This window comes from Pyrus communis, chromosome 16 (assembly GCF_041283825.1).
Source record: "Pyrus communis isolate YQ-2024b chromosome 16, ASM4128382v1, whole genome shotgun sequence".
Taxonomy (NCBI): Eukaryota; Viridiplantae; Streptophyta; class Magnoliopsida; order Rosales; family Rosaceae; genus Pyrus; species Pyrus communis.
This window is the reverse complement of record NC_142580.1, coordinates 5,597,815-5,619,025: the sequence shown is the minus strand read 5'-3', so window position 1 is coordinate 5,619,025 and position 21,211 is coordinate 5,597,815. Positions and strand designations below refer to the sequence as shown.

The 21,211-nt window shown below is 34.6% G+C and overlaps 1 protein-coding gene across 1 annotated transcript; it reads right to left on the bottom strand.

Annotated features, from left to right (window-relative positions):
• Positions 1 to 5,893: 5,893 nt before the first annotated feature.
• On the bottom strand, positions 5,894 to 8,799 carry LOC137733036 (Pectin lyase-like superfamily protein). The gene is made up of 7 exons (XM_068472262.2): positions 8,484 to 8,799; positions 8,233 to 8,361; positions 7,886 to 8,062; positions 7,557 to 7,764; positions 6,972 to 7,053; positions 6,687 to 6,795; positions 5,894 to 6,507 (listed from the first exon to the last, which is right to left on the bottom strand). Exons 1-7 carry the CDS (start codon positions 8,745 to 8,747, stop codon positions 6,076 to 6,078), a joined length of 1,401 nt encoding a protein of 466 aa, XP_068328363.2. The 5' UTR covers positions 8,748 to 8,799; the 3' UTR covers positions 5,894 to 6,075.
• Between the last annotated feature and the right edge of the window lie 12,412 nt (positions 8,800 to 21,211).

Below are 21,211 nucleotides of genomic sequence, written 5' to 3'. Positions count from 1 at the left end.
GCATATTTCAAGAGACGGCATACATATAATGTGGTCATTGTTCAAGCTCCCCTAATCAAATTTCACTCCTTGCGTGTAAGAAATAGAAACTAAAAATCCGTAAGGAATTGTTGTTGTTGGAAGCGCTTCTACTAAAAGTGTTTTTGTTGAAAATATATTGACATTTTTAATATAAAAAAAGTTAAATATTCTTGGAAAAGTACTTGGAAGTCTTGAAGAACATGTAACTAGCCCTAAATTATTTTTAACTTTTTATGTCAATATGATCAATAACGCTTTTGGTAATCAAAATACTTTTTAGACTATATATAATGAGTGTATTCATTCATTTCTAATTACATCAAAGTCTTTTGTAATGGCATTCACATGACAAAGACTTGTAAGGCACATATTCACCGTCATAGTGGCATTTGATACCAATAAATCAAAGACATGTAAACAAAAACTAGCACATACTCTTATATTATTAAAACAAATCATCATAATAAATTTATTTCATGTAAGTATTTCTCGTCCGCCACACCTGGCACGCATTATAAGACCTCCTAGCATTGTCAATGTTGATTTGGTGCGACCCCACATTGTCAAGTTGCAAGTGTCCCGTTTCTGTTCAATCGAGCAAATTCTAGATGCAGTCCAGACGCCACACACACTACTCTCTGCACTTGTTGATAGATCCAAAGCACTTGGATTATAATACAGGGAAGGCAAGATTTTTTAATACAAAGAGGTCGGTCTTCTCAAACAAAAAAAATAAAAAGGTTGTTCTTAAATATCTGCCATTCCTTTTCTTTTTTTTTTTTTTTTTTTTTGTTTTTATTAGTGTGGAATTTAAAATATTCACATCCAGAAAAATATAAGGCGACAAAATAAATTATCATTTTTCAGTACGATAATATAACGAAAAATGAAGAATAGTGTAAAGATAACGCAAGGAACCGATGAAATTAAGCAAGCTTTAACATCTCGACTAAAACAATGTAAAGTTGGCAAGCACGCATGGAAAAACGGGTGCTTTTGGACTTTGGAGACATGTGATAATTCGCTGAAATTGAGATCGACGTCACTTTTGCCTAACCACACAAGCAAGCAAATCACTTTTGGCCATAAGCTCCTTAGCTGGAAGCTTGTGGTGTGCATTCAGATCTACAGGAGTTAGAAGATGTCATGAAAAGCATGCATGAATTAGGTTAGTTGGTTGGAATAATGCATTTGCCTTTCGACGAAAGATGATCTACATATGTTTTCACTTTGTCAAAGGTGATGCCACATGTCCATTTGCAAAATAGAAATGATTTCACATGCCTCTTTTTTCTTTATACACACTCTGATTTATTTATGTTTGATTCATTTATTTAAGTTGATTTTCTTTTAGTTCATTCAACCGAATTATAAAAAAAAAAAAAATTAACAGTGTGTAATGAAGAAGAAAATATGTGTGAAAATCGCTTGCTCTTACAAAACATCAATCAATAATCTTGCTTTTGTTGAAGAATGTAAAATCTTGCATTAGAGAATAAAATAAACTTCAATATATGAGTGAGTGTTTCTACTACTAGTAAGACTGGAAGTTGCGATAAAACCTCAAACCTACTACTTTTAGCACATAGTTAATTGCAAGTTTGAAATAATATCGGTGTTCATAAGAATAGGTTGAGAGTCACTAATAAATCTCTAAATTTTGACAAATTTCACTCCCAAATTCAAAACTCCGTGTTTGGCATTGGTCCAACCATATATGGTTAAGTTCTCCCATATGCAGGCTAATCCATCCCACATGGTAATAATTACTTGCAATGTTCCATGTTATATGTGTTTCCATATTTGCTAAGAACATGGGGACTAGAAAGTTGTGATTTGATCTGAAACTTTCCCGTTCTTGGCTACAAGTCGAGAATTTTACAATTTGGTGAGTGCCCATTTGGCAAAGAATTTGATGTTTCTGAGTTGCTCAGTAGTACACTGTACACTGGTCTGATCTTTGACGCAGCTGGAAGCCTGGAATTATCATGCAATGTGGGCTTCTGTTGGGCATGTGAACCTTCTGGCATGCAATATAGGCCTAGGGTGTGCCCATTACTAAACTGGGCTTCATGTATATGGCGTTTGGGTTGAGAGAGATTTGAGCCTTCCCTTTACTACTTCAGCCTAAGCCCAAGTTTCGTGAAAGATCTTCTAGATTCCCAACACTTTGGAGCACTTTGTTGCTTAACGTGTAGTTCTCGACTTTAATTTGCTATTTATTTATTTGATGATGGTATATGATAAAGTGAGTTCAAATATTGTACATCATCGACGCATTACGTTGGAAATTTTTTTGCTCATGATCTGGGGTGTTAAGTTGGATGATGATATGAAAACTAATTTTGTTTTTATGATAACGCGCACCTAACGCCAACAAAACATTAATCTTTGATTGTTTGGAATGAAGAATATCGGGTAAATCCCACTGCCCGATAAAGAAAGGAAACACAAATAGTTTTCAAGGTTTCTTTGAAAATTGGAGGGTCCTCGGGGGGAAGCCTAGTAGCAGAAGTTTTTGCTTGCTTTGCCTCACAAATCAGTCGGTTGACGATTGTTTCCATGACGGCACATGGGGCTTTCGCTGTTCCCACAACCGAGCGGCAGCGGGCTGCGTGGTCAGCTCCGGCGCATAGGTTGCCCCCAGCTCCTTGAGCTTGGCTTGAGTGGAAGCTGGCCGATGCAAGAAAGACCAGTGACAAAGAGGTGAACTTCTTGAAGCCCATGCCTGCCTGACCGTTGTAACAGGTGATATGCTGATATAATATCAATTTATTAATTTCACCCATATTTATAGGACATACAACCCTAAACCTAAGACGCATTTTAGTAATCAATTTGTAACATCACATCTGACAGGACACATAATCATGCTGGTTAACATACAATATTTTTTCAAGAATTAATTGAAGGGCCAATTTGTACGCATGATCTGCTTGGTTATTTTTGCATTAGTTCAACCACACACACACACACACACACACACACATATATATATATATATATATATAATTTGACAAAATAAAAACAAAAAAACCCACGTAAATTATATATAGCTAGAGCATGCAACATGGTAATCAACCCCATTTTGATTTTGTTTTCCCATCCATTTGCAACCGATCACCATCTTACATGTTTTCCCGTAATTACCAAAAAAACACTGTATTTTCATTTTCTTGGCGATATGGAAAAACATGTACTATGGTGAGAACATGTAAGTGATTTTTTTTTAATTATCAAATTGTCGCGTAATTCATATTACTAATTTACATGATATTTAAGTGAGGGAAGCGTTCTTTAAGTTACTGGATCAATAAATGAACGTTGATGAATTGATAAATGAGTAATGTTAGATAAACTAATTTTTTAGATCAAATTTATAAACTGCTCCGACATCCAAATTTAGGAGTTTGGTTTCTTGTTGATAGGTGGGAGTGGGTTTAGGGGTTTCTTAAATCTGGATTTGGTGAGGGAGAAAGAGAAAAAGAGGTTGATGATCGGGTGATTTTTAGGCGGGGCGAGTAAGGGTTGCTGCTTGAGATTGGGGCGGTTGACGGGTTTTGGGATGAGGAGTTTTGGTGGCTGTTTAATTTTTGCTATATCTCATTAAGTTTATTTATTTTGGGAAAATTAGAATGTCGTACATCTTTTCTATAGTTGTTAGATTAAACATTCATTCATTTTAAAGATTTGATTAAGATGCTTTGATCAATTGTCACCTCAATAATTTTCTATTTATTTATTTTCATGTCATTAATTTAAATGCATTTATATAGAGGCATAAGGTAACTTAGCAACTAATTGCATATAATATAGGAATTTAATTTCATCAATTCCCTTCTACGCATTAAATGATATTTTTTTAATAAAATAAAATAAAAAATTAATTAACTAATTCCTCATTTCCTTATTATCAGTATTTAAAAAAAAAATCTCCTATTAAAAATGTCTCAATAAAAAGTCTTCAATACATCTTTTTTTCACGTATAGATATATAAAAAATATACTTAAAACTTCTTGTACATTTGAGAACAAAAGTATCGACTTTTGGTACGTTTAGATTTCAAATGTACTATAAAATCAAATGTGCCCATTGGCAGGCAACCCTTTTGGTACGTTTAGATTCTAAATGTACCAAAAGACCAAATGAACAAAAAATCTCAAATGTACCGCAAAACCAAATATCTCTATCAGATAACCATTTTTGGTACATTTACATTCCAAATGTACCGAGAAATACAAAAAATCAAATCCACTATAAAACTAAATGTGTTCATATTATAGGTAACTAGACGTAGCTATATAATCAAACAAATCTTTATTATGTGTTGGGTCTTCTAAATAATAAAATCTAACAATTTTTTTTATAAATATTCTACTATATTCACAAAAAAAAAAATGTAAAAATTATAACAAACAATAAAAAAATGCATAGAGATGGATAATAAATGCACAAATATAGGGATAATAGGAAAAGAAAAAAAAAAGAAAACGAAATGTGTAGGAGAAGTCGTGAAAAACTAAAATTATAAACAAAATTGAACTTATGTGAAAAACAGAAATTAATAACCAAAATTTTAGGAAAATGTTAGATCAAATTTTCAAAATAAGTGTATGTTTAATCTAAAAAATTAAAAAACGAGGCGCCTATATCAAAACACCCCATTTATTTTTAAAGAAAATTTGTAGAAAGTTAACAATGTTATGTGTGGCGTTGAGTGTGTGAAAAGATGTTAAAAGAACGACGTTGTCACAGGCTGGGCTCTGCAGATTTGGACTGAGTTAACCAATACTAATAAGGAATGATCAAATATTCAAAGACATAAAAAAAGGAGTAGACAGACAGTACGTGCATGATTATTTACCCTAAAGAAACAGGCACCACATCATCTTTATTTGTTTATGTAAAATTTCTTAGGCCATGCGCGTGCGTTGAGCCCCCCTAAAGCCTGCGTTGGACGGTATGATCACCCACCTTCTCTTCCACTACCTCCACCAAAACTCCCTCACAAACACCTTAGAGTTTAAACATTACAATCCATCCAACTCAAAAGCTAACTCAGACCCACTCAAACGGGTCGGGGTTTTAAAATATGGACACTTTTGTTAGTAAAATAACGAGTGATCAGAATAGATGATTTAAAGTGAGCACAAATTTAAATAATTGAGACAACATCAGGTTATATTTACTATACCGAAAGAGAATCAACCCAGGGTATTTCATACAAAACCTTTGAGTCTTTGAGTCTTTTAAGGTCTCGATTTTCTTGTTTTTGTGGGTTAAACTTGTTTTGATTTATTTCTTAGTACTGATCTTACTTGTATTCTAGGTTATTGTTTAGATTTGTTTTCTAATTATATTTATTGTACTTTGGTTCTCCTATAAATTCCGCCAATGCGGAGAAAATAAAGTACTACAAGTTTACCATCACAAACCTTTGTTGTAATTTTGTGAGATTAAGAGAAAATTCATAAGGATAATGCTTGTGTTCCCCGTGGTGAGACTTACTTGTCCCCCACTTACAATTAACAAACGTTTACCATCAAAACATCATATTCGGAACCGTTTATACTCTTTATCATCATCTAAATATCATATATGTAAAAAATCCTTCAATTTGTAGATCGTTTAGTCATTCATACATGTTAAACCAATTAACGATTTTGATAACAAGTGACATTCTCATGATGAACCGCCCATTTGTTTTATGCATAATTAAGATCTCCAAATTGAATAATTTTTTGCATATAAAGAGAATGAACAATTCTGATTATGATGTTCGGATGATAAATGTTCGTTAATCATGGGAGGGACACAAGCATTATCCAATTCATAAATTTAATCTTAAAACCTGTATTTTTAGCAGATGAATGAAAGACCATGCTAATACGTATCACATTATTTGCTTTTATTCGTAATACAAAGTTTACAAACTGAACTATTACATTACAAAGACCACATAAGCTAACACCATCACATTCAATCACTAAATATATTTTTGTAGAATGGAAGCTATCAAGGAAGCCATGCACTAAAATATTCAATAAATTTTTCTAACACATAATATTCTTCTCGTGTGACTTTGCTATATTCTTGAGTAGTGGACTCCCATCTCTTCCCAAGCAGTAGTCTATGCTTGAAGGAACCAATGGAGCTTTTGTCTTCCCGTAAGAGTTTTGACACCAATCACGTCCAGGTGATGACCTCAGCTTCTCAGATATTGGCTTGAGCTGAATATCAATAAGGTCCACATCTGTGCATGGAGTGTCACTGCTACAATTTAGAAGAATAGGCTGCTGTGTATAATTCCCGGTAATCCGTTCGTATTTAACACCTGAGATTGCTACAGCTCCTCTATGGTTTTTCTTGCACATAATTTTTTTTAATTTTTTGTCACAATAGTTCTGGTCTATCACGATAGGTTTGCCCACATTGGAAACCTCGATATTCGAAAATGATACATTCTTCACAGATCCCCGTCCGCCCTGTAAAAATCAAGGATTTAATTAGCTGAATCGAATTCATCTGCGTAACATAGAAAATACATGGTTTAATTGAAACTATTCTAGTAAGATCATATAATTAGGTTTAATATATATATATATATATATATATATATATATATATATATATATATATATATATATATTATGTATTTATATACCGGCCAAGTCTTGATCCTAACTCCTAATTGAGTGTAGTTGAATGAAATGTCGTTCACAATAATGTTTGAGACACATGCTGTACTTTGGTTTCCTCCAAGTCCTCCTAGACTGTAAGAACAAAAAGAAATAATAAATTGATGCATCACCAAGATAATAATAATTCCAAAAAAACTCAGACGTACTACAAAAATTAAAAATAATTAAAATTGAAAAGGGATCATAATTAATTTTTAAATTTGATATTAAATAATAAAATTGGTGATCGACAATGCAATACGACATACCTTATGCCATGGCCAGGGCCACATTTAATATGATGAACATGAACATTATCGCAGCCTGTTTGTATGGACACACAGTCATCTCCTGTTAAAATTAAAAGTAGAAATCAAACACACGAATTTAAAAGTATATAATATTATAAAGTGGAGTTCGATCAGTCCCGCAGAGTAGCCAGAGATTTTAAAAAGTCCAGTCGGTAAGTTGCGCTATTTTTTCCCTAATTCTGCATTCCCTCCTGGCTTCAGTGGCAGTTTACCATTTAAAATACTTTTTTTAGCCACCATGAAAATTTTTCAAATTTTTCTTCCTCGTACCACCTAACTATACTTTCAAGTGTGCACTGCACGATCTAGGCACTAGGAACTGACTGGTTTTAAGGAAAAAAAAAATTGTGTTGCTACTGACCTTTCAAAAATATGAATGCACTCTTTTATATATATGTACAAATTTTCCTCTTGTGTTTCATAAATTTGAAATGCTCATAGATTTTTTGGAATGTCAGTAATAACTCTCATGTAAACGACAAAAAGAAAGGAGGGAGTAATTTATGATCACGTATATATTATGGCCTGACTGTTAATTCTTACCACAGCCAATAGTAGAATGCTGAATTTCCACATTTTTGGTGTTTTGCAAGTGAATGCCGTCAGTGTTTGGGCTATTCTCTGGTGAAGTTATGGTAATGTTGTCAACTTTGATCGACGCAGAGTTGTCAAATTTTAGATGGCACTGAGGACTGTTTAAGATTTTGATATCGCGAACTGTGACGTCAAAGCCTGAATAAAATCTTAAAGCCTGCATGCAATGAAGAAATATTATGGAAAGCGCTTGCAGGGAATTATAATGCTTGCATGTCATCAAGTTAATTAAATCATGATTAAGAAAATAATTAGACAACAAGAGAAAAAATAATTACAGTGGGTTTCGATTTCGGGATGTGGTTGGACTTGCTCCACCAGTCAAAGCCCTGGCCATCAACACTACCAGTGCCCTGGATGGTGAAGTTATGGACGTATTTTAAGTTTATCCATTGTAACAAACCGGAATCTGGCCAGGAACCTGCTTTTGATGGAGCCAAGAGAGTTCCATCTATCTGTTGGAATTCCAAATTAACAAATTAATTATGTTTGCATATTTAACATTTTTAACTTGGAGAAAATCAGAAAAGCATGTCCTTTTTACATTTTTCCATTTATTTAATTATTTCGTAATATAGAAGAATATGGTGATAAAGTGATAAAGGAAGAGAGAAAATTAATAAACCTGAAGAACAAGGTCAGGCATACACGCGCCTTCAAGTGTTACGGGGTGGACGAGGAACTTGAATCCTGATGGGATTTCGACAGTTGCCCCTTTAACCCTGCAGGCAGCTTTCCATGCTGCTAAGAGTGCCTGCATATTAGGTGGCATTAGCTCCAGATAATAAGAAAATATGTTATTCTCCCTGACTCTTCAAAACAAACACACACAATGCAGTTATGCAAACACGTGTACACTTTCCATTATTGTTTTACCTTTGAATCATCGGAGACTCCATCACCCTTGGCTCCGAAGGACAGGACGGGGAAAGTTGTTCGAGAACCAGAGGAAGGAAGAGGGGCTGGAGCAGGGCCAGGCAAATGTGATTTATGACTGCCACCCTTCCCTTTATGATGTTCATTATGTGGTTTGCTCTTCTTGTTGTGATGAGTTCTTGCGTCAATTGAAACTATAGAAAATGTGACACAGACAATTAAAAATAAAAAAAGGAGAGTAGATGAATTTCTACTTCTCTTCATCTTTATTTTACGCTTTATGTCTTCTTAGATCAAAGAGAGGTATTTTTATTTCTGAGTTTCCTTGAAGCATGAGTATTTATAGACAGTTTGTATAGGGCTCTTTTACGAAAATAGCCTTACTTGGATTCTTTTCCTACCCTTTATCTCTCTAGCTGGCTTTTAATTATACTATGCATCTATATGCATAGATGCATTAGGGTTTAGGGCTAAATTATCAGTCTTCCAGGTAATTACTTAAGTTGTAGTCTAAAATTTCATTTCATGCAGTTGTCCTCAAGATGGCTACATACGCGAAAAAACAAGGAACAAACTGATTACAAATTCAGAGTATTATTTCATTCAAAGGAATAAAAGATGTTACATATTTGCCAAGACAGCTACATAACGTAAAAATTTACATTTGACCAAACTCCTTTCCCACCAACTAAATTGCAAAGTGTATTTATAAAAACCATATTTTTATCAAACAAAGAGTAAATAATAGAAAAGTCATTATCAGAAATTACCATTTGCTTGACGAAAGTTTGCCCGACAAATCAATTTTCATTGGGTCAAGATACTTTATCCGACAAAAAAAAAAACTTTAGTCGACCAAACATGGTCAACGTTTAGGTTTTTGTCAAAAACTTTGCGCGATGAAAAAAAATCGCAATGTAAAGTAAATTTCTTTGGGCAATATTTTGGCGCCAAAGGGGAAAAATTGGTGTGTCTTGTGTCACCATTTGCTCGACGAATTTTCACTTCATCGGCTTATAGTTCGTCGGGCAAAGTATACTAAGCCGTTGGGCAAAGGTCCACGATACCTGACAAAAAACTCACTGACACTTTTTTTGCTCAACGGTGTTATTAGACTTCGTGCCTTCTCTTTCTCCTGCTCCTTTCTTTTCTTCTTCCTTCCCCGCGCTGCTCTCTGTTCTTCCCAATTCATTAAAAGACTATGTGCCTTCTCTTTCTCCTTCTCGTTTCTTTTCTTCTTCCTCCCCACGCTGTTCTTTGCTTCTTACAAAATTCTCTGTCTCTCTCTCACTCACACTCATCGCCCATCACCCAATAAAGAGAGGAAACACAAATAGTTTTTAAGGTTTCTACGTGAACACGTGTCTAACGCCAACAAAACATTAATCTTTGATTGATTGAGCTGTCATTAGTCGATATTATATTCTATATTTTTTACCCTAATCTGAGTTATACTTTATTTTTATTTTGTGAGAATTTGGATACTTTGTTTTATATTTTGATTAAAACAGAACATGTAAGTCTACTTTGTGCAAAAAGTGATTAAACAAAGGATTTTTGGAGTAATTCCATTTGGAATAGATTCGCAAGTCAATGACGATGATTGTTTCAAAATCTCAGCCCAAAATTCTAATTCATTCTATCGTAGCAATTAAATGAAGGAAGATGAGCAATGCTGCCAAATTCACGTTTTTGGCGTTGTGGCCCATAATTAAAGATGACGGTTTTTTTAAGGAAACTTCCCTTTGCAAAATTGTAGGAGACGTTTTTATCTTTTCAACGCCACCTCGTATGCCTGATTTGGTGCTGATTTGGTCATAAAACGTGTGGATTCTTTGGCTGACCAAATTACCCAAGTTAAGATAAGAATGTGTTTTCTAGTTATATGAATTTATTTGGGAAACCTATTTTAGATAGGATTCGGATTTCTAAGTCTATTTCTATGTTGAGTTTGGAGCCCAAAGGGATAGACCGTTTTCGCTAGGACAATTCAGTTTAGGAGCTTTGTCAATTTACAACTTTATTCTACAAGGGTGTTTTCTATCTTTTCTTCTTAATAATATTTTTTTTTTTCAAAACAAGTAATCGGATGCAGTTTATGTTGGAATGCTATCCTGAAATTGATGAATCATTCTTGTGATTGATAATTGTAAGTTCACTTAAGGTGAATGTCACGCTCTTAAGGGTTCATGGATTTTCGAAAGGTTTTCACAAAACTTTATGAGTCTTGCATGTTTAAATTTGATCAGAATATCACAGACAGATTGCATGTTGGATATACACTTTAGCTTGATGCCACAAGTAGAATATGCATTAGGAAAATCTAACCTTCAAAGTTTGTCTATGTTAGCTCAAATGTAATTGATAGAACTACATAGAATTGTTAATGATGACGACTAAATTCTAGTGCCTTTTACTCTTGAATTCCTAAACGGTGTGTTTTGTGTACTTTCTTTGATTCAATTTCTTGCTGACTTAATTTATTTATTTACTTTCTCGAAATCTTTATTTTATTTCACAATTTCAATCTTTTCTAAATTTTGTATCGATCATACTTAATTATAAATTGATTTTAAACATAATTGTACGTTCATATATCAATTCATGTGGAAAACGACTTTGTTCTCTTGAAAGTTTTTTTTTTTTTTTTTTTTGGTATTTTTAACTCTATTTTGGCAGGCAGTAAAAATCATATCATGCCGCATAGTCAGCTCCTGCGCACAGGTTCCTCCTTCCCTCCCCCCCCCCGCGCGGGGGCGCTCCATGAGCTTGGCCCGAAAGGAAGTTGGCCAATGCAAGAAAGACCATTGACAAAGAGGTGAACTGCTTAAGGCTCATTTTGTGTTTGCCATATTGATACTTGATTTAAACTTTTGAGTAATATTACTACCCAAATTTATAGAAGGGAAATTTTATTTGAACCCATATAACCGCTCTCTACACCCAGCTTACTCACTATACACCCATATTATTTTTAATTAAAATATCAATATCCTTTTTAACCCAAATTTAGAGTGGTGATATTCCCATCCCGGTGTCTTATTTCCCCAAGTTTAATGAAAATGTTAATAACATATTTATCATTTTAAAAGAAGACTCTTAAACCCCTATTTAATTTAGTACTAAAATTTTGAAAAAACAAAAAATAGTTTAAAATAATAAATAAATAAATAAATAATGGTGGGTGGGGTGTGATATCTTTGGTGGAAAGAGGTTGGGTTAGAATCAAAGGAAAGGTTGGAGAAAGGAATGGGTGTGTGCTAGATAAAGGCGAGAAACTGCAATGGAGAAAAAAGAGAATTGGGTGTGAGATCTGCGGTTTTGACAAAAAAGGAGGAAGAAAAGTGGTTTGGGGATCTGGCGTCTCTGCAGGGCGGCGTTAGGTGTGAAATAGATGATGAATGTCTAGATCTTAGGTCTTGCATTTTCTTTCTTTTTTTTTCTATTTTTATTTATTTATAATATTATTTAAAGATATATTAGAGTTATTTAAAAAAAAATATTATGGTTATTTTGGGCATAATGATGGGTGGGGAAATAACATTTTACTTTTTTAATTTGCTATGATGGGTGGGATTATCATGTGGGTGGAAAAATAAGACATTGAGGTGGGTCTAGTAGCACTCCAAATTTATTACCTAAACTACCATCACAAACTCAATTCAATATATAAATTTATTTTTACACCCATGCTATTAACTTATTGAATTTGGCTTTTTTTCAAGTTTCCAGGCTGCGGTGACAGGGAAGTCTAGCATTGTGCAAGAGCTTAAGGAAGCACCTTCAGTTCCTATAATCCAGGAACAGAAATCAGCTGATAAGAAGAATTCACCTCCTCGTCAATTAGGTATGGTAATTAAAGTGTAGCCACAAGCAAAGAAAGCTAAAACCGATCGGCCAGGGAGGTAGTGAAGAACCTACAAACACAAAAAAAAAACCCCACATGTAGATATAGAAAAACTTTAAAGGTAAGGAAGACGGTTAATGTAGGTGATCGAAATTGCTCAGGTCAGTGAGGACTCACTCACTCACCCGTGGTATTGATAAGTCCATTGTTGTTGCCCAGACATGTCTTGTTTCCTAGCTGTCGTGATGACAGTGAAGATGACTAGTAGTTCTGTTCAATGTCTTTACGGAGAAGTTAAAGTTGATTAACTTGTAATTAAAAATAAAAAAAAGTTGCATAAATCGATACATATCTTAGTTAGAGGATTCAAAACTTCAAAATCACTATCTATCCGTAAAAAATAGCTCATTTTCTCTATGAGAGCGTCTTAAGAGTTTGATAAATGGTAAGAGTTTGATAAATGGGGTTTGGGTTTTGTCGATACAATTTTGTTTTATTGTTAAGTTCATCTTGTACTTTGTGGTAATAATGCAATATGGTAAAAAGACATTTTCTATTTAAAATTTAAACTGATCGTAGAAAAATGTTGTATGAGTTCAAATAAAATTTCTCTTTATAGAATTTGAAAAATCAATTTGTAAGATTGACCATTATAACAAGTGACTTGATGATATATTATCAATTTAATAATTTCATTCATATTTATAAGACAAATAAATTTTCAAATCTTAAATGATAAACCCTAAACCTAAAACGCATTTTAGTAATACACATTTGTAACATCACATCTGACAGGCACATAATCTTGCTGGTTAACATACAATATTTTTTCAAGAATTAATTGCCGGGCCAAATTGTATGCAAGATCTGCTTGGTTTAGTCAAACCTTATTTTTTGCATTGGTTCAACCACATATATATAGCGAGAGCATGCAGTCCACATGGTAATAAATCGTCCCCCATTTCGATTTTGTTTTCCTTTCCATTTGCAATCGATCACCATCTTACATGTTTTCCGGTAATTACCAAAAAAAATTGAACAGAAAGTTTCCGATCAAATCATGACTTTCTATTTCCATTTTCTTGGTGCTATGGAAAAATATGTATCATGGTGAAAACATATAAGCCATTTTTTTAGAGTAAACTATCGATCTCCCTCCTAAACTTTCACTTAACTTTCGATTTACCCCCAAACTTTTAAATTAAAAAAGTAAGGATTTAAACTAATTTTTTTGGCCAATTTCCCCCTGTTGTTAGTTTTTCATTCATTTCATCCAAATTCCTGTTAAATGAAAACATGTGCACAACAGGTGAGGATAGTTTGGTCACTTCGTTCTTTAAAATAATTGAAAACCCTAGCTTTCTAAAATGTTGACTTGTGCGAATCTGTGTGATTCTATAGGTTTTGTGTCTGAAGGTCTACCGATCGAAGTGACTTTTTTGTTCTCAAAGGAGAGTCACGTGGTGTGCACGTTATAAGAGTTAACGTTAATTTGGATGGAATCTATGGAAAACTAGTCGTAGGGGGAAATCGGCCAAAAAAATCGGTTTAAGTCCTTGATTTTCCAATTTAAAAGTTTAGGGGATCAATCGAAAATTAGGTGAAAATTCAAGGAGGAAATCGGTAGTTTACTCTTTATTATGTAATTGTCGCGTAATTAATATTAATAATTACATGATATTTTAAGTGAATGGGCGTGGAGGAGGGCGGAGGGTGTCGGTGTGGACACAACGATTCAGAGGGTGGATGCACATGGTGCGCAAGCACTATATGACTTATGAAGCTCATGAAGATGTTTTGATCCATCCCCCCACCCCTCTCCCGGATTTTGTGGATAAGATGGACGAGTGACATTGACTAGATCTGCGATTATTTTCAGAACTTATAATTCTATACAGATGGACGTCTTCAAATCGAAGCAGTTAGACATTTACTTAGAGACATTACGCCACCAAGAATAAATTTGTCTTTCAGTTTTAATATAATTGTACGAACATTTCAATTTTAATATAATTAAATATTTTTTTATATTATAATATCTTTTGAGATTAATATAATAAAAATTAAATATTATCTATATTATTTGAAAATAAAATTTAAACAGTTTGGCCGACGAATTAAGTTGACACACCCCGACCGAGATCGGGGCGTGCTGGCCGCCACGCGAAGGTGACGTAACCATGTGCACGGTGCGGAAGCTAATAAAATAGTAATACAAATAGTACGAATAAATAAAAACTAGCAACATAAAGTAATAAAAACAAGTGCTAGCGTAAGTGAAACACAAGTTCAGAACATAAGCCTACAGCAGTCCAAAAGAAAAAATGATACGACAACAGTACACCCGAAGGTGACCCTACGCTGGTGATTGTCTGTCAGAAATGCTGGGAAAGCCCTCTGGGAAACCACCGAACCTGCTAGACAACTAGAACCTGGAGGGGCGTAAAACAAAAGCATGAGTGGGCAAAAACAAAGCTTTTCGAAAACCATTTAATAAATAAGTTCTAACCCCTCGCCGTAAAACCTGTATACTTCCCAGAAAATGAACATATGTACGTATGTATATAGATATGCCAATCATGCTCAAGAATATGCCATGTCGAAACCTCATAATGAAATGCAAGTGCTCAGGTATAAATCATATCAATAACATATAGTCTGGCAGCCGGAGTCACCTAACGTGACCTGTACGGCTGCATATAGAGCTCAAATCTCAATATCCATACTAAACCTGCCCACGAGTCGGAACCACCTAAAGTGGTCTGTACTACAGGCCTGGGTGTAAAACATATAAACGCTCTAGTGCTACGATCACGTGAAGGCTGTGCGAATAATCGCGGGTCACCTACGAGTCGGAACCACCTAATGTGGTCTGTACGACAGGATTGTGCACCTAACTTGGATCCAAGTTGAGCGTGTGGTGCGGGAGGTGAACATCACGTGAAGGACTGTGCCCTACTCTGGGCGGGAGCACTAACACCGGGGGTGCAGGTTATGAGCTTTCTAAGCATCTCGAATCGCTACTGAATATAAACATGAATAACACTTACCTGACACTTACCTGTGCGTCCACAGCACCCAATATGCATATGTATATGTATGCAACTAATAATGCGACTAACGGTGCACAAACAACGATAATATAATGCATGGCATATGGCAAATAACAATTCAAATCTATTTCTGGGAAAATATAAGTATATAGGTATATACGGAAAAATAAAAGCCCACTTACTGGTATGTAGAAGGGTCGTAGCCCCCCTGCCTCGAGTGACCACGCTCGTCCTCAGGATACGTATCACCTATATGCGAAACAACTACAAAAACGTTAATTTTAAAGCACATAACCAACCTTTCGTAATAACTTCTCATACATTGCTCAAATTGGGCAAATGAATATACCATCGTGCTCTACTCAACCTCAGGATCACACCCAAATTTTTAGAAAAAATTTTCACCGCCGCACGCGCCCCCACGCGTCGGCCAAGGCACGGCCACGCGCAGGCATGTGCCTAGCACGCTGACGGCGTCAACTGACGCCGTAGGGAATATTCTGTCAGTTCTAACGGATTCCGTCAACGGCGTCAGGAATATTCCTTCAGACTTGACGGAATATTCCGTCTCCTTCTCCGGCGAGCCTCCGGCGCCGGAAAACTGGAAAAATTTTCAAACTTCGATATCTCCTTCGTTTTTCACCCAAATTTGACAAACTTGGTACCAAATTGAAGCTTAGGACTAGAGGAACATAATTATACTACTTTCAAGGGTTAAAAACCACGAAATCTCACCTGTCAAAACAACTCAACTCCGGCCAACTTCGAATACAGTGATCCCGACGTCCAATTCCTTCAAACGAACTACTCCGAGCCTCCTTGGGACCTCACCAAGCTTCCTACAAGCTTCAATCTCCCTAAAACGTGAAAAATCACGTGCACATGAACAGTGTTCGAAATCGGACGTTATGGTTTCAACGTGAAAACAGTAGTGTTCTTACCTGAAAATGGTACAGTTGGACTCCCACGAGCCTCACAAGCTTGAATATGGCCTTGGTTTCCTCGATCTGTGGGTGTTTGATGGGTTTTGGGTGTGTGTCCGTACGTATATGGTGAAAGGGAAGGGAAATGGGGCTCGGGAGGATCACAGGGAAAGGGACAGAAAGGTGTGGAGTATGGGAGTGAGTGTGTGGCTCCAAACATGCCACCCAAACTCAAAAACAACAAATGAACGTAAAGAAATCAAACTAGGGGCAATTTCGTCTTTTCACACGTACGTTAAAAATGTTTCTGGGACGGGCTGTCACAAAGTCGTCAAGCATGTGTTTTAATTAAAAAAAATTAAAAAAATTCTCTATATTGCTTGCCCGATAAATATATGTTTCATTTTTTTCCGTAAAATACAATTTTGCCCTATGAAATTATTTGGTTGAACAAGTTTGGCTCGTCGAGCAAAGTTGGTTAACACACTTTGCTCAACAAAAATCTCTTCGGTATTTCATCCGACAAACTACATTTGTGCGACAGTTTTTTATTTTAGTTGAGCAAAACCTTATGCAACAAATTTTGCCCAACAAAGTTCTGTCATACATAACTTTGGGCGACAAAACCTTATTTGCCAGACCAAATTATTTCGTCTGGAAAAGATTTTTTTTAATTTTTTTTTATTGAGTAATCATAATTCTTATTTTACCAAAAAAACCCTAACATAAAGTACCGAAATTACCCTAAACACAAGATGCACCAAATTGCTAACTTTTCCATTATAAATAAGCTGGATGAGGAAAAGTAATGTATTTTGTTAGGAATATGGATAACATTCTTAATCCTTAACCTTGTATTTTAATTTAGTTCATGATTGGAAGGTGATGGAATCTAAAGCCCAAAGTTAATGAATGATCGATCTGGATAATGGGGTTGTCTTCCATGTAAAAAGACAATAAGCTAGTAGTAGTAACACCAAAGTTTCAGATTATATTATACCAAGGGCGGCCAAAGTCTCCACCTTTCAAAAATGTATATATATACTTATCTAGTAGAACAGAACCGGAATTAATTAGTAGATTAAAGAAAGAAAAATATGTCTTCACCTGACAAATTAAGATTTGTTTTATAATAATAGACACTTTAATTTCATAGAAAGTGCAAAATAGAGGACAAAGTAGGAGAGGTAGATGGTCCTACGTTTTTAGTTCAAGCAAAGAGAATGTTCACCAACCAGAACCAGCAGAAGGGGATGGCAAAAGGTCCTATGTTTTTAGTTCAAGCAAAGAGAATGTTCACCGACCAAAACCAGCAGAAGGGGATGGCAAAAGGAGAATATTTGTGATTGAGAAAGTGGAGAGAGTCTCACTTTCCTTTCGTTTTGGCATGCATGATAGAACAAATATAAAAGGAGTGGCAGGTTTTATAGTTAAAAGTTGGAAACCCCATTGGTCATGTACAATACTTTTAAGGGATGTAATATCTATACACCTCTGTTTACTTTCTCACATACCTTTTTAAATTTTCGATCGTTGGATCGAATGAATTGAAGAAGATCAACGGCGAGAAATTAACAAGAGGTGTGTGAGAAGTAAAAATAGGTGTGTGTATAACACACCCTTACTTTAATTGAAGTTTCTAGGGTTCGTAGCTTTTTTGGGTGAAAAGAGAAGAGGAGGAGAAGGTGGTTCACACGTTGATGAAAAGGCTGTGTCGTGCGAATCAGGAAATGCTATAATGCTAGGGTTTAAGCTCTCTGTATTCCTCTCGCACACCGTGGGCCACAGGTCGAACCGGTCGGTGCCATTGTGCAGCTGCTTTATATATCGTTATTGCCGCCCAGTTCTCTCATTTGTAACTCATTACAAGTGATATTCTACACAAATCAATTTATACTGATGGAGAAAATGAGGGTTTAAAGTCATGACAGTTGGTTGAAAAAAAAAACCTGACCACCAACATGCAATTCATCAGTTACAAGTCGTAAGTCATCATTGTGATAAATATAATGTTAATCAACTTTAAATCAAAGAACACACTGCCACCACATGTGGTAGGACGCCACTTATACCCAAAAAAAAATTAGTATGCAAATGCCTTGAAATTGATAATTTACATTTATTATTGGTTGGAAAAGTTTTCAAACAAATAAGTTTTGAAAGGATGTAAAATGCTCATGACAAGAAAATATAGATAAAAATGTAAATTTTAAGGCTTACTTTGCTTATTAAAAAGAATAAATAAATAAGATCTCAAATCTACATCTCTAAATTGAATTAGAACGATTCACATTTATATCTGTCAAAAACAGAAAAAAAACATACATGTGATCTTAAATTTTCAAACTTGCATCTTTTCATTAAAAATGTTCTAACTAGGATTAAACATTCATATTTGTCTAGTTTCAGTTTTTTTATGCGAGATTATTAGGTTTGCTTTCTATTGGCTTATTTATTTGGGTTTGGGATGCGAGAGTACTGATGTATATATTCTTTCCATCAAAAAGTTAAATGATTGTGGTTCGATTGTGTTACTTGCAGTTTTCTTCGCTTGCACGGTTATGAAGTTTGAAGCTGAAAATATTATGAATTAGATATTGAACCAGTGTATCGACACGTTCCAACTTGGCTCTTTTTCTTTATGGGATCCGTTTACTTTGTGTTGGTTTTTCTATGAAGAAATGCGATAACATGCTCCTGTTAAAATTGGTTCTTCATATATTGCAACTGCAAGTCAATAAATTTAAAAAACAACAACAATAACAACAATGTTTTACATCATTGGTTCGTGAAGAAGAGAAAACCAATACAAGTAAGTTGCACTGAAGATGCAACATCATGAGTCCACTTGAAAGTAAGTTCAAATTTATGTATTACTTCAATGTATTCCTAGGGAAAGAGTGAATCTCATATTTCATTATTTCCTTTTGAGTATAAATTTATTTTTGTAGAGTGTTTAATATTAAAGTTGTTCGTTATATCTTGAATTTATTACAATAAAAATCATGTTCATTGTTTTACTAAAAACAAAAAACACAATCATTTACAAATTAATGTATCAACTAACAAAACATATTTTTAGAGACGCTCAACGTTCATTATTGAAGAAAACAAACATCTCGCATACGCGTGAGTGCATGCGGATGGACTAATATAATATTAAATCATACATTTTAGCACTAAAAGACTAAAAATCATGTTAAATAAGTATAATACAATGCCAAAAACATTTTGAAGTTTGTATCGAAACTTCAAAATTTTCATGCATTCATGCGTCTTTTCATACATGCCAAAGGCCCACCAATTGGAACAAAAAGAAACACAAACATTTTTGTTGTGGGCTTGAAAAAACCAAATACAAGCTTCACCATTATGGCTCTTGAAACAGGCTTCTTCAGATTGGGCCTCTTACATTGTAAAAAATTGATTGGGCCTCGGATTCGATATGTCCTTTTCTCTGCTTCGAGAAGCCGCATCTCCATCCACATGGCCCCACCCAATTGGTTGTGAAATAATCAACGCTGAAAGCTCTTTTGGTCTCATCCAAAAGCAGGAAAATGGAGGAACCGAAAGCTCCTCCGCATTTCGTAATAAATGGCCTGACGGCACCAACTCCGCTAGCAGACTTTGACAGTTGAGTTTGACTTTTATACAACTTGTAGCACGAGACCTTACTGTCATTGCTCATTAGCGCTTAATTATGAATAATATTTTTTAATTTGCTCCATAATATTTTAACATATGTTTTATTATTTTGAAATGTAACAGATATATTATTTAATTTTTCTTGAGGAGTTTAGATCATCTTCAAAGAATAGTAAAAAAGTTCCCATTAGTAATAGTTGTAAAAGAAAAACAGCATTAGTATTTTCTACCTGAATGTAAATTTCAATGTGGCATGACATGGAATGACAATAAAGGGAGTTGTTGTCCAATTTAATTGCAGCTTCAAATCTATTCTTTAGTGATTGCTTTTCATCATTTAACTATTATTATTTTGTTTTAATAACAATTATTACAATTATGAAAAGTAAATAATAGTTTAAATTTGACAGATTGATTGGAGAAAAATATTTGAAAAATGTTCAAATTGCCACATAAGCCTTCAAATTTAAAATTTAACATCTCCTTTAGAGGTGGTTTTAAAGAACAAAAAACGTGTGACATTTTCTAATTGTATCTCTCACTTATATTTTCTTTTATCACATAGTAAATAAACACATGAGTAACCTGTAAATGAAACTTAATTCTTAATTTTTAATGCGATTACAGACCATTCCCACATCGGAAAAAAGAAAAACTTTGTATGAACTTAAATAAATTGGCCTACTTCCCATATCGCTAATTGATTTTAAAGAACCTCAACTTTCTTTAATATCATTTCAATTACCGACAAACAAGCATGAAGAGGTTTTGAACTTAAAAAACATTGAGTTGAGTTCAAAGAGAAAGTATCATTTCAATTCTTAATTTTTTGAATTTCAACTAGTATTACGGCCTAATACTGTTAGGCTTTTTAACCAAAATGATCCCTAAGATTTGTCTAATTCCTCACTTTAGTCATTGAGATTTGAAATCAATAGAAGTAGTCCCTGAAATTGTCCACCATCAATCATTTTGGTCCCTTAGTGAAAAATTAAGTTAAATATGGATCAAAATGACAAAATTACCCTCAATATAATAAACAATAAGATAAAATGATTTGACAAAAAATGAGGGTATTTTTGTCATTTTATTCTTATTTTATGGATGTAACATCCCACTTCACCCAGGGGAGTGGATCCTAAAAGCCTTATATGTATATTCTCATCTCTACCTAGCACGAGGCCTTTTGGAAGCTCACTGGCTTCAGGTTCCGTAGGAACTCCGAAGTTAAACGAGTTGGGGGTGAGAGCATTCCCAGGA